This window comes from Chiloscyllium punctatum, chromosome 6 (assembly GCF_047496795.1).
Source record: "Chiloscyllium punctatum isolate Juve2018m chromosome 6, sChiPun1.3, whole genome shotgun sequence".
Lineage (NCBI taxonomy): Eukaryota > Metazoa > Chordata > Chondrichthyes > Orectolobiformes > Hemiscylliidae > Chiloscyllium > Chiloscyllium punctatum.
Window position 1 is genome coordinate 26608527 of NC_092744.1, and position 15281 is coordinate 26623807.

A 15281-nucleotide genomic window follows, 5' to 3' on the forward strand; every position below is an offset into this window, starting at 1 on the left:
TGGACAGTGAGATCTTTCTGCTCATCTACACTACCAAGAATCTTACCATTAGCCCAGTATTCTGCATTCCTGTTACTCCTTCCAAAGTGAATCACCTCACACTTGTCTGCATTAAACTCCATTTACCACCTCTCAGCCCAGCTCTACAGCTTATCCATGTCTCTCTGTAACCTACAACATTCTTCGTCACTATCCACAACTGCATTCTAAAATAGCCTAGCAAGTCCATTTTCATTACACAAGATTTTTTCATGTCATCTTAGGGAAACAATACATGAACCTGTTTCTCTGTGCAAAGAAAGAAGTTGAGCAAGGCTGATTAACTCAATCAAAACTGACATTTCCCTATATTACTTTTGAAGTTGTTATTATTGTATGTAACTGGCAAGAAAACATGGAAACATACCAAGATCATGCATAAATGCAAGCCTTATATTTTTCAATTCCCTCATCATTGTTGGTCATTCCTCAGACAGACACTTATATACTTGCCGTGTTTTATTATTGAACAGTGTAATTTTCATGATGTGGTGGTCAAATTTATTTAGCCTTTATTGAGGCCTTTAAGCATCCTGCAAACCCATTAGTGTATCAGTACCAAACAACTCAACACAGCAAGTTATTTTACTTAGACACAGGTCATGCTATTGTTTGGATATGTATACAAACAACTACGAGCAGCATATCAGGAATGAGCTGCAAATGTTTAACCTTACATCCTAACCTATTTCATTTAAGCTCACTGTTCCGAATAATGTCAGCTTTGCATATTCAGCACATAATCGTGTAGACCAGGTTCAAAATCTCTCACTTCTGCCAAAGTGAAATTGCCTAATATATTATTTTTCAGCAACAGGCATACTTGTTTTCAAGAGATTCTGCTTGACAGATAATAAAATGAGTTTTCTATCTAAATGACCTGAACAGAATAAGAGACCAGTGCAAAGCTCTTGCACTTTGCAATTAGAATATTGTATTCTTCTTCCTGTCATAACCCACTGTATCACTTGCTGACTGTTTAAAACCCATTCTGAGAGACAACACTGCAGTTCTTTAGGAATGTCAGCCTTTGGATGAGACAAGAAACCAAGGCTCCACTGCCTGCTCAAGCACAGATTTAAGGTCAAACATACTCCAAATTATTAACAAGTTATCTTCATTCAACAAAAAATAATTAATTGCCATTCTTCTCACAGCTCATTGAATTCAAAATGTCTGCTTCATTTGTTTACTACAAATATACTTCAAAGTAATTGATTGTGCACATAAAGCTGTTCAAATGCTTCAGCAATACTCAGGTGCAACATAAATGTGAGTTTTACTTTTGAACATTTGCCCCAAAACAATCTTTTATTTATAGTGCTTTTAAGATAAGAAAACATTCATGCAGGCAAGAGACCTCCCTGCTCCCATAGCTGATCCTGTTAACAGATGCCCTTCCTCAAATACTGCCTATCCATCATTCAAATTTGCTTTTCCTTAGCCATCTCTACCTTAGAGAGCCAGAGCATCATTTCCACCCTTACTTTGCTCTCCAAAATTCTTCACGATGTTCCAACTCCACATTTCTTGTTTCCAGTAACTCTGGTGAGCAACTTGTGAATTAGAAAAACAAGGGAGCCAAGGATTACTACTCATTGAACACCAATGGTAATGGCAGACGAGTGAAAAGAGAAGCTATTGGAGATGATTCTTTGACTTGGAATCAGTACACAAGAGTGGAATCAGATAAGAGCAATTTTAGTCTACTGGATGTTGATAGATTGCATTGGAAAACAATGGTGTGGTCATCCAATGTCAAAACCGAAGACGAGAAGGGTGAGGAGGTACATCATTTTGCCTTTGATAAGAGCTGGTCTCAAACTGTTGCTGGAGTGTAATCCTATTGATGTAGGAATTCAACCATGGAGACAGAGACGTACAACACAGAAACAGACCCTTCGGTCCAACTCACCCATGCTGACCAGATATCCTAACCTAATCTAGTCCCATTTTCCAGCACTTGGCTCATATCCCTCTAAACCTTTCCTATTCAAATACCCATCCAGATGACCTTCAAATGCTGTAATTGTACCAGCCTCCACTACCTCCTCTGGCAGCTCATTCCATATATGCACCAAAGCAGAAAACAAGGTAGGCCTGATAAATTAAACTGCATTTACTTCAAAATGAGAGGCCTAACAGGGAAGGCAGATGAACTCAGGGCATGGCAAGGAACATGTGACTGGGTTATCATAGCAATTACAGAAACATGGCTCAAGGATTGACAGGACTGGCAGGATACAAATGCTATAGGAAGGATAGAAAGGAGGAGCAAGGGAGGAGGGAGAGTGGCGTTTTTGATTAGGGATAGCATTACTGTACTAAGGGAGGAAAATAAAGGCTGGTTGGTGTAGGGAAAGCTGGATGACTAGAGAAACTGAGGGGTTGATTAAAAAGAAGAAAACATATGTCAGGTATAGACAGGACAGATTGAGGGAATCCTCATAAGAGTATAAAGGCAGTAGGAGCATACTTAAGAGAGAAATCAGGAGGGCAAAAAGGGGACAGGAGATAGCTTTGGCAAATAGGGTTAAGGAGAATCCAAAGGTTTTTATAAATATATTAAGGACAAAAAGATAATTCTGGAGAGAATAGGACCCCTCAAAGCTCACCATGGCAGCCTATGTGTGGAGCCACAGATGGGGGAAAAGATACTAAACGAGTGTTTTGCACCAGTGTTTACTGTGGAAAAGGATAGAGGAGATATAGAATGTGGGGAAAAAGATGGTGACATCTTGAAAAATGTCCAAATTGCAGAGGTGGTGGTGCTGGATGTCTTGAAATGCATAAAAGTAGATATACCCAGGAGAGCTTATGCCCGAAATGTCGATTCTCCTTCTCCTTGGATGCTGCCTGACCTGCTGCGCTTTTCCAGCAACATATTTTTAATACCCAGGAGCTGATCAGGTGTACCCTAGAACTCTGTGGGAAGCGAGGGAAGTGATTGCTGGGCCCCTTGCAGAGGTATTTGTATCAATAGTCACAGATGAGGTGCTGGAAGACTCGACGAATGCTAACATGGTACCACTGTTTAAGAAAGGTGGTAAGGAGAAGCCAGGGAACTATAGACTGTTGAGCCTGACATTGGTGGTGGGCAAGTTGCTGGAGGGAATCCTGAGGGACAGAATTTATATGTATTTGGAAAGACAAGGACTGATTAGTGACGGTTAGCATGGCTTTGTGCGTGGGAAATCATGTCTCACAAACTTGATTGAATTTTTTGAAAAGTAATAAAGAGGATTGATGAAGGCACAGCAATATACTTCAGTAAGGTGTTCGACAAGGTTCTCCATGGGAAACTGGTTAGCAAGGTTAGATCTCATGGAATACAAGAAGAACTAGCCATTTGGATACAGAACTGGCTCAAAGGTAGAACACAGAGGGTAGTGGAAGGTTGCTTTTCAGATTGGAGGCCTGTGACCAGTGGTGTGCCACAAGGATCAGCGCTGGGTCCACTAAGTTATGTCATTTATATAAATGATTTGATGTGAACATAGGAGGTATAGTTAGTAAGTTTGCAAATGACACCAAAATTGGAGGTGTAGTGGACAGCGAAGAAGGTTACCTCAGAGTACAATGGGACCTTGATCAGATGGGCCAATTGGCTGAGGAGGGGCAGATGGAGTTTAATTCAGATAAATGTGAGGTGCTGCATTTTGGAAAGCAAATCAGAGCATGACTTATACACTTAATGGTAAGGTCCTGCTAAGTGTTGCTGAACAAAGAGACCTTGGAGTGCAGGTTCATCGTTCCTTCAAAATAGAATTGCAGATAGATAGGATAGTGAGGCAGCGTTTGGTATGCTTTCCTTTATTGGTTAGATCATTGAGTATAGGAGTTGGGAGGTCATTGGTTAGGGCAACCTTTTCCATGTAGAGGGTGGTGCGTGTATGGAATGAACTGCCAAAGTGTTTGAGGCTGGTACAATTACAGTATTTAAAAGGCATCTAGATGGGTATATGAATAGGAAGGGTTTAGAGGGATATGGGCCAAGTGCTGTCAAATGGGACTAGATCAGGTTAGGATATTTGGCTGGCATGGGAGGAGTTGGACCAAAGGGTCTGTTTCCATGCTGCACACCTCTTGGATTCCAGGGTTGAATTCCTACATGTGTAGGATTACACTCCAGCAACAGTTTTAGACCAGCTCTTATCAAAGTCAAAAATGATGTACCTCATCACCCTTCTCGTCAGCAGTTTTGACACAGGATGACAACAGCATTGTTTTCCAATGCCTTCTATCAACATCCAGTAGATCAAAATTGCTCTCATCTGATTCCACCCTTGTGCTGACTCCGAACCAAAGAAACATCTCCAACAGCTTCTCTTTTTACTCTTCTGCCATTACCATTGGTGTTTTCAACAAGTATTAATCCCTGGATCCCATGTTTTTCAAAATCACACGTTGTCCTTTATCAAAATCATTTAAAATATAGTGACTTTTCAACTGGGATACTGATGACACCTGGTTCTACTTTATTATCACCCCTCACCATCACTTGCCAAAATATAGCCAATACCCAGTACAAAATGAGATCTTTCTTCCAGCAATGTTTTGAGAATGCAAAAGATACTATCCTTGGCACATGTCACACATGCTGTCTTCAATCTCAGGCTGAACAAACTCATTCGTTACTTTGGTGTCAACAGTTTCAACCACCAAATTCACATTGTTACCGGGTTTGCCGACTTGCATCACTGTAACTTCACTCAACTTTGCCTCCATTCAGCTCATTTGCTGCTGAAATCTCCAACTCCACTTTTGTTACCCTTGCACATCACTCTCCTAAAACATCCCTGGCTAGCCTTACATGTTCTACCTGGAGTGTATGCAGACTATTGTGTTGGCCACCCTCCTCTCTTGCAGTAGAACCTTGATCATCTGTTAAAGCAGTAGTGCTCATAACACCTCCTGAAGATCAACGGGAGGACCATTTGACACATGTGGCATTCTCCATGAAGCTGTGTCTCATGGCATCAAAGCCCTGCACCTGAAGAACAATTTCAAATGAATAGACCATTGTGTTTGGATGTATCTTTTGGCTTCTGCTGATCACACTCAAAAGAGCAGCCAAACAAAAAAGGTATACTTATATGTTCAAGATAGCCCGAAAGCATGGAAGCCACTGGCCAGAAGGAAAAACCCGCTGAATGCCCAACATAGCACAACACAAACCGTCAAGGTGCTAGGCACAGCAGCTTGACCGTGAGGTTGAACTGCGGCAGAGGAAAGACAAAGAAGCCAACTTAGGACTGCGAATTCCATTTCGCCATACAATAAATGCAGTAAAACTTGCAAATACAAAATGGTGTCCCTCAATCATCTGATGATTCATCCCACCTGAGAGAAGTCAGTGATTCTGCAGTATGACGACCCTCTGCAAATTTAACATGGGGGTGGGGAAAAAGTGAACTGAGATGGCTACAATACATTTTAGAAACTGCAAAGAAATTCAACAGCACATTACAAGTGAACCAATTCTCAATGTACTGGAGGGAATGTAATGTAAAATGGCATTGCTTTTTATCTTGGAAAAAATCAATGACTCACCTGTAAATAGTTTTCCAACCAGAGGATGGCTCGCACATCCAACATGTTTGTAGGTTCTAACAACAAGAAGTCACTTAGATTAAGTTTATTGGTTTCAGTGAAATATTTCACAAACAAAACAAATTTAACAGGATTTGACAAGCTTGCATGTTGCAGTCAAACAATAGCTCTCGCTACCATTTACAGAACCCACTTATTCATTCTTCATCCTCAAGTATCTCAAGAGGGGATTGTACATGATCATAACACAAGTTTTTCAAGAATATTCCCTACAGAAAAGGCTATCTTCACTGGCCTTTTCCAGAGAGATCATTTGCTGCACCGTCCTCTTGGATTTGGGGTAAAGTGTGGAAGAACTGTTCCCTTAATAAACGGTACAGAATGAATAACTGGCTATGCATGAGGACTACAGATGCAAGTGGTTTTACCATTATGGTTACAAAAGTCAATGTGCCATCAAACGTATAACAGTACTTTGAGAAAAACTACTGAGATTTTAAGGCAAGTCTACTCCAGGTACTGGCCAGATAGTACATATACACTAATTACCTAAGAGCAATCGCCCTTCAACCCAATTCATTAAATATCAAGAGTTCTGCAACACTAAATGGTGCAATAAGATGCGACATGAACATCAGTGCAATTAACTTACCATCTAGTAACAAAAGATCCGGCCTGAGAAACAAAAAATGTAAAAACACACGATCATTAGTCAATTATCTAAATTGAGATCAAATTGCTTTTAACCAGTTCTAAACAGACCTGAACTTGAAGCCTGATTTCAACCTGATAGCAAGCAGAGTAGCTATGGCTTGCCTGGGCTGTCCAAGCTCCAAGATTCAGCACCTTTGAAGAAATGTTTTCAGCAAAACCATAAAACAACAAGAAGGCATGGCAAGTTGAGGTATCAAGTGAACTATTAAATTATAGGATAGAGCTCATTCCTTGATGCTATATGGTAGCACCAAGTAGAAACAACTTTCGACAACAACAGGCTGTTAAGTAGCTGGTCCTCTGCATAATAATTAATTCAGCACAATTTCTTTGCTATTACAATTATGCAAAAACAAAAATGCATGTCATCAGGGAATTTGATAATGTGGGACCAACAGCATGGGTCCAAAGGGTGCAGCTCTAAGGGAAGTGGAGTCACATGGAAGCCAAATCAGAAGGATGGCAGGATTCCATTCCTAGGGGGACACTATCGAACCAGCTCGGTTATCAGACCATTCCAACGACCAGAGTTAACTTTACTGATACCAGCCTTTTAGTTTCATGTAGATTTTTATTTCTATAAACAATTCAAATTCACAGTCCACCATGCTGTACTTCTCTAGTTTGCGGTCAGTCACAAACCGCTACACTACTGGACCCTTGTACATGAGGAATCTTAGCAGAGTTTAATTTGTATTTTGTACAACTCAAAACCTAGAAAATTTGCAAGAGGAAAAGAAGCTATTCAGCCAAGTTTAAATTTCATCTTCCTTTAACTGACCTGTATGGAGGTTTGGCAGCAATCCTATTAGCTTTGAAATGTACTAAGGGTTTCTGGTATATTTTACAACATTTTCAGGTAGTGAGTTCCAGGCCCCCGATTACACTCTGCATAAAAGAATTCCCAATTCCTTTAAATTTATATTCTTTGTTATCTATGCAAACGTAAATATGTCCCTAACATCAATTTTATACATTTCAATTGAATCCCCTCAGTCTTCTCTGTTCCAAATTTTTAAAAGATCCAGCCGCCCCAATCTTTCCTCAAAGTAACAAAGTCTTGTCTCTGCTGGAATTGCCTATTTGATGGAATAGGATGAGTAGAACTATATCACTACTCAAGCGATAAGGAACTCAATCCAAGTGCTTGCTCCTAATTCCAAGGTTACATAGCATGATCTTGACCTTTATTGTTCACTTCCTGCCACTTAACAAATTTTAGACCCAGCTTGCTACTTTCTCTTGGATCCTATCAATGGTAACTTTTCAGACCAGTCTGGAATATGAGACCTTATCAAAAGCGTTGATAAAATCTTTGTAGATTACATCAAAAGCACATTCATCCTCCTTGTTGCTATTTTGAACAAACTCCATTGTGAAACAGAAACTTAATCAGAGCCATATAAATGGCGATTAATACTGATTAGGCCACTAGGTGATGCTGACTAGCTACAATTACTGTTTCTGCTTGTTTAAACAAGAGTACATTCATTAGCTGTCTACCAACACCACAAAAAAAATACAGGGAGAATTAGAAAATGATGATTAGAGCCTCCACTATCTCTTTATCTGTTGTAGCATCTTGGGACTCATCATATAGGTCTTGAATTTATCCACTTTCAGGGATGTTTGACCCTTTCATATTTTCTCCTTCAGTAAATTTATCCCACCCATTACAGGGAGAGCAAAACTGGTTCATATAGATGCCTGATGCTTGCACATTAAGTCATTAAGACAACAAATGGATTTCCCAGCTTTACCTACTGATCACATTTTGCCGGAGTATGTGGAGGATTGGAATGTTTAGGCAAGCAAAAAAATTGCAGCAATGATGCAGGGTAGGAGTGACAGGCCGTCTACCTACAAATGATACATTTGGTTTAGGGTAAATAAGACTGAGGAGATGAGTGCATGGCTTGAAGATTGATTATGGAAGAAATGGGGTTTGATTCATGTGACACTGACACCAATATTGGGAAAAGTGGGATCTGTATCACTGGGTGGTCTTTATCAGAATTGCACTGGGAAAACACTTCTTGCAGATCATATTGCTCAGGTGCTAGAACAGGCTTTAAACTAAATAAAGCAGGGTTGGGGAGTGGGGAGGAGACATCAGGTGAAGAAAGTACACAAAAACTAAAAGGAAAACATTGAAGGAATAGAGAATAGTAGAGATACTGAAAACGATAATCTGAGTATAGAGGTTGAAGGCAGCAGCTCATGATTAGACTCTGAAGGGCAACTCGGGATGGGCAATAAATGTCACATACATCCCATGAGTGAATTTAAAGAAAAGAGAGTGTACCAATAGATAAGGGCAAAAGTTGCAAAAATGACAAACAGGCAAACTTAAAGGCTCTGCATGTGAGCATGCTCAACATTTTTAACAAAATATATGAATTGTTAGCACAGGTGGACATAAATTCACAGTGACATGACTGAAGAGGTATGTTGACCTGAACATTGAGGTTATCCAACATCTTAAAAAGGTCAAAAATCACAACACAAGGTTTTGGTCCAATAAATTTATTTCTAAATACAAGCTTTCGGAGCTCTGCTCCTTCCTCAGGTGTAGTCCTCCTACTACGCCTGAGAAAGGAGCAGTGTTCCAAATGCTCACATTTTCAAATAAACCTGTTGGGCTATAACCTGGTGTCATGAGATTTTTGACCTTGTCCAACCCAGTCCAACACCAGCACCTCCACACTATAACATTTCATAGATACAGGGAACCAAGTTAAAAGCATTGTAGGGAAGCTCTATTAATCTAGGTCCTCAGTATGTAGAGTCATACAGTCATAGGGCCAGTTTCCATGCTCCTTGGCACACCTCATCCACATCGATCAGGTTTCCTAAACTGAACTAGCTCCATTTGCTTGCATTTGGCCCATATCCTTCTAAACTGCTCCTATTCATGTACTTGTTCAAATGCCTTTTAAGTGTTATAATTGTACCAGTCTCCACCACTTCCTCTGGCAGCTCGTGTCATATATGCACCACCCTGTGTGAAAAAGGTCCCTTTTAAATCTTTCCCCTCTTGCCTTCAACCAGGACCTCTAGTTTGTATCCTGGAGAAAAGACCTTGCCTATTCACTTTATCTATGCCCCTCATGATTTTATAAATGTCTAAAGGTCAACCTCTCACCTTCCTGTGCTCCAAGGGGGAGAAACCTCCAGCCTATCCAGCCTTTTCTTATAACTCAAACCTTGTTAAAACCCTTGTAAATCTTCTTTGCATCCTTTCCAGTTTAATAACATCCTTTATATTGTAGGGCAACCAGAATTGTATGCCATACTCCAAATGTGGCCTTACCAATGTCTTGCACAGCTGTAATATGATGTCCCAAATCCTGCACTCAATGCTCTCACTGATGAAGGCACGTGTGCCAAATGCTTCCTCACCACCCTGTCTTATCTGTTAGAAAGATGCTACTTTCAAAGAACTGCGTACTTGCACCCCTATGTTTCTCTGTTCAACAACACTCCCCAAGATCCTAACATTAACTGTGCAAGTCCCACCCTGGCTTTTCTGCTAGTAACATACAACATCTTGCATTTATCAGAATTAAATTCCATCTGCCATTCCTCAGCCCAGTGGCCCAACTGATCAAGATCCTGTTATATTCTAACAAAACGTTCTTTGCTGTCCCCTATAACCACCAATTTTCGTGCCATCTGAAAACTTACCAACCATGCTTCCTATATTCTCATCCAAATCATTGATATAAATGAATAGTGGACCCAGCACTGATCCTGGTGGTCACAGGCCCTCCCAGATGAATTACAACCCTCTGTCTCCCAATTTTCTATCCAGCTGAATAGCTCTCCGCGGATACCAAGTGATTTGATCTTACTAACGAGTCTACCATGCAGAGTCTTGTCGAAGAAATTGCTAAAGTCAGTACAGACAATGTCTACCACTCTGCCTTCATCTATATTCTTGGTCACCTCTCCAACAAAAAACTCAAATTTTTAAGACACAATTTCTCATGCACAATATCATACTGACTATCCCTAATCAATTGTTACTGGAAAAGCTCAGGTGGTTGGCAGCATCTGTAAAGAGAAATCAGAGTTAATGTTTCATGTCTGGTGACCTTTACGCAGAAGCGATGGTAATTAAGCAAGTGTTGGATTATATGCAGGAGATAGGGGGGTAAGGAGTAAACGACAGGTGGAGATTCAGCCCAAAGAGAGAAAGAAGGACAGTTCGAGAGACAAAGATGTTGATAATGACCTAGCTAGAAAGGTGAATAGCTAATAGGTGATGTGCAATGGCAGGCTATAACAAGGCCCAGAGTGTTGGGTAGTGGGCTCGGACATGGGAAGAGTTCAGGCCATACAATTATTGAACTTGATATTGGGTCCGGAGAGCTGCAGGGCCCCCAAGTGGAAAATGAGGTATTGTTCTTCCAGCTTGCGCTGAGCTTTGCTGGAACACTGCAGTATACCCGAGACAGAGATGGTGACCAGGGAACAGGGTGGTGTGTTAAATTGGAAGGCATCTGGAAGCTGAGAGCCTTTTTTGCAGGCAGAACGTAGACATTCTGCCAAGTGCTCACCCAGTCTATGCTTCATTTCCCCAATGTAGAGGAGGCCACATTGGGAGCAACGAATGCAGTAGACTAGATTGTGTGAAGTGCAGGTAAAGTGCTGTTTCAGCTGGGAGGTATGTTTGGGCCCTTGGAGAGGGGAGAGGTAAATGGACAGGTGTTACACCTTGGGTGGTTGCAAGGGAAGGTGCCATGGGAGGTGTTGGGAGCGAAGGAAGGAGTTGGCAAGGGTGTTCCGGAGGGAATGGGTGCTGCAGAAGGCGGACAAGTGAGGGGAGGAGAATGTGTGTCTGGTAGGTATCTCGCTGGAGGCGACGGAAATGGCAGCTCATGATCCTTTGCATGTGGATGCTGGTGGGATGGTAGGTAAGGACAAAGTGAATCTTGTTGAGGGAGGGAAGAGAGAGTTGGGGGAGGAAGTGTTGGAGATGGGTTGGACCCAGTTGAGGGCCCTGTTGATAACGGTACTGGGAAATCCACAAATGAGGAAGGTGGTGGACATTTTGTAAGAGCTCTCTTGTCAAAGTTGGCCTAATCAGAACAAATGTGATGGAGACAGTGGAACTGACAGAAAGGAATGGAGTCTTTACATGAAGCAAGGTGTGAGGATGTATAGTCCAGGTAACTGTGAGTGTCAGTGGATTTATAATGGGGGTCCAGTCTAGCCACAAAAATTGAAACACAAATGTCAAGGAAGGGAAGGGAGGAGCCAGAGATAGACCAGTTGACAGTGAGGGCGAGTTGGAAACTGAAAATTGATGAACTATTCCAATTCTGGACAAGAGAGGGAAGCAGCCAGAATAGGACTGGAACAAAATGTTCCACATACCCAACGAAAAGACAGGCATAACTGCGGCCCATGCGAGTACCCATTGCCTCCAGATCAGAGGGATGGCCAAGTGAAGAGTTAAAAGAGAAGTTGTTGAGGGCAAAGACAAGCTCAGCCAAGTGAAGGAGGGTGCAGGTGGGTGGGTATGGTTCAGGCCTGCTCCAGGAAGCAGCGGCGAGCCCTGAGACCATCCTGGAATTGTATGTCCATGATAAAGAGGCAGTGGCTGGAACCTGCAAACTGGAAATTCCAAAATTGGCATAAAGTGAGAGAGAAATTACAGATGCATGTGGGCAGGGACTGGACCAGAGGAGAAGAGAGTCAAGGTCGAAAGAGCTGAGTTCCGTGGGGCAAGAGCAGGCTGAAACAATGCGTCTGCCTGGATCGTCATGTTAGTTGATTTTTGGGAGGAGGTGGAAGTGAGCTGTGTGGGGCAGGGAACCTAACACCTTGGAGGCAGGAGGCGGTTGTTTATAGGCCCACTAACAGTAGTTACGCAGAACAAAGTATATAGAAATAAATAAATGGAATATGTCAGAAAGGCACTGCAATAATTACAGGTGACTTTAATTTACATGTAGATTGGATACTTGGCATGTATAGCCTGAAAAAATAAGTTTGTAGATGGTTTCTGGGACAATTTCTTCAGGCAGTACATTAAACCAATTAGTAAGAATTCTAAAACCTGGTAATATGCAATGAGATATGATTAACTAACAGACCGGTAGTACAGGAGCTTTTCAATGATTATAACATGACAGAATTTCACATTTAGTATGGAGGAGAGAAATGTGGGCCGAAGACTAATGTTTAACCTAAACAAAGGTAACAACAAAATGGGAAGGTCAAGCTGCCTAAAGTAAAAGGAAAACCAGATTAAAAGACAGGAGTTGCAGTGGAAAATTTTCAAAACACATTTTCCGAACTCAGTAAAGATTCATTCTGGTGAAAAATAAAAATTATGAGAAACACATATCATTTACAGTTGAACAAAAAAGTTAAGGATAGCATCACACTGAAAGGAACACTGCACAATTTTGTGAAGGTTAGTGGTAGTTTAGAAGATTGGATTTGTTTTGAGAAATACCAATGAATTACTAGAAATAAGGGGGGGGGGGGGGGGGGGAAGAGGGGAAAAGAGTATGAGAGAAAGCCAACTGGCAACATCAACATAGAGTCATAGAGATGTACAGCATGGAAACAGACCCTTCGGTCCAACCCGTCTGTGCCAACTGGATATCCCAAGCCAATCTAGGCCCAACTGCCAGCACCCAGCCCATATCCCTCCAAACCCTTCCTATTCATGTACCCATCTATATTATTATTTAAATAGAAGACTAACTAAAACTAGTGTTGGTTCTCTTGAGAGAGGGTAAGTCTGGGAAATAAGGAAACAGGATAATGAAAAATAAGGAAGTAGTTGAGGAATTGAACAGATATTTTCTGTCTGCCTTCAAGCCTTGCAAAATCTTTTCAAAGACACTTGGAAATCAAGTAGTGAAAAATAAGCGGATACATAAAAGAATCATCACCAAGAAAAAGATGCTGAGGAAATCATTAGATCTAAAATCTAATAAGTCCTCAGGACAAGATGGTCTGCACCCTGAAGTCTTAAAAGTGGTTGCAGACATTTTTTGAGGCACAAAAGAATTCCAAAATTACTTAGCTTCTTAAAGGGTTGAAGTGGATTGAAAAATAGCTGGTCTTTCACCTTTATTCAAGAATGAGGGCCACAGAAAACTAGTACATCCAATATGTGTCACAGGGGAGTTGTAAGAATCCACTGTTAAGGAAATTATAGCAGGATATACCGAACATCACAATGTGATCAGGCAGAATTGACATGACTTTGTGAAAAGGAAATTATATTTAACTAATTTTGAAATTTTGCAAGGTGGACTTGGATTTCGAAAAGCATTTTTTAAGAAGCCATATCAATGCCTTCATTGGAAGGGGCACTGAGTATAAGGAAATACAAGTTTTGCTGCAGCTTTACAGAACTCTAGTTAGGTCAGACTTAGAATATTGCACACAGTTCGGGTCACCACGCTCCCAGAAGGATACTTTGGAGAGGGTACAGCAAAGGTTTACCAAGATGTTGCCTGGTATGGAGGATTTCAGTTATAAAGAAAGGTTGGATAGACTCGGTTTGTTTTCACTGTAACGCAGAAAGTTGAGGGGTAACCTAATAGAAGTTTATAAGATTGTGAATGGCATGGATAGAGTGTTAAGTATGAAGCTTTAATCTCAGGTGAAGGGGACACAGTTCAACGTGCAAGTGGGTAAGTTGAGAAGCGATGTGTGAGGCAAGATTTTCACACACAGGGCGGTGAGTGCCTGGAACACGTTGCCAGAGGTCGTGGTGGAAGCAGACAGTAGCAACATTCAAGAATCACCTGGATGAATACTTGAACAGGAAGGGAATAGAGGTATACGGAGCCTCTAAGTGAAGAGTTTTAGTATGGAAAGGCAAAAAGCCTGACTCTGTGCTGTATTGTTCTTTGTACTTACACAATACATGAGCATGTGGCATAAGAAATAACAGATCAAGATGGATAAAAAAGTTAGTTAACTAATAGGAAGAAGACAGTTAAGAACAAATAGGTCTTTCTTGGGTTTGCAAACTGCAGTTAGTGGAATACGACCAGGATCAATGCAGGAGTTTCAATTATTTATAATCTGCAATAGTGACTTGTAATGACATACAGACAGGTTATTGAGTAGGGGAAAAGTTAGCAGGTGCAGTACAATTTGGGAAAATGTGAACTTAGCCACTTAGCAGGAAGAATAAAAAAAAGTACCACTATTTAAATGGCTAGAGTTTGTAAAGCTGAGAAACTGCAGAACTCAGATACATAGAGGTCTGAGTGCCCTCGCATGTGAATTACAAAGTTAGTGTGCAGGCTCAGCAAATGATTAAAAAGGCAAATTGAATATTTGGAGTTTATTGCAAGGAGATTGGAACACAAAAGTAGGTTGTTTTATAGTTTCTGTATTTAATGAAATGCTATGTGCAGGAGGAGGCCCTTAGCATTTCATAAAGCAAAATCTAGGTGCAGGAGGAGGTCCTTTATGCCTGGTCTGCCAGTAAATCTGATCATAGCCGATTCTCAATTTCAACGTCATATTTGTGTTTTCTCCCCATACCCTCAAATTACTTCTCGGTGTTTCAGGATAGGTTAATAAGTTTTTTTCTGGACAAATCCGTGATTATCTAATGAAACTATTTGGACAGATTCCTCTGCCCCTCCACCTGGAGCCTGTTCCATCACTCAATTCAGGTCATGGCTTACCTTTACCTGAACTCTGTTTATTTGTTTTCCTTTGATAGCCCTATTTAAGCTTGATGCAGATCAACTAGCTAGCTTCCTAGCTTTAAAGCAAACACAAACTGGGAACCATACTGAATCAGCAACTTACTTGGCAAACAGTGCCCTGGCCAAAGCCAACCTCATCCTCCAGCCTCCAGAGAACTCCCTGAAACAAACACAAAAACAACACAGATTTAAAATCAAACTTCATGCTAACTTTAGGATAATTAAGAAGGAGAGCGATACAAGTTAAGTGAAACATACAGAATACAGGTGGGAAGA

General features: G+C 41.1%; 1 protein-coding gene across 2 annotated transcripts in view; it reads right to left on the reverse strand.

Moving 5' to 3' along the window:
- The window catches only part of abcf3 (ATP-binding cassette, sub-family F (GCN20), member 3), a 102048-nt gene that overhangs the window by 30548 nt on the left and 56219 nt on the right, over nt 1–15281 (reverse strand). For both annotated transcript variants that reach the window (XM_072572178.1, XM_072572179.1), the window contains 3 exons: nt 15109–15165; nt 6245–6267; nt 5593–5648 (listed from right to left, as the gene is read on the reverse strand). In XM_072572178.1, the coding sequence (XP_072428279.1) occupies nt 5593–5648; nt 6245–6267; nt 15109–15165 (136 nt within the window). The remainder of the gene's footprint in view (nt 1–5592; nt 5649–6244; nt 6268–15108; nt 15166–15281) is intronic.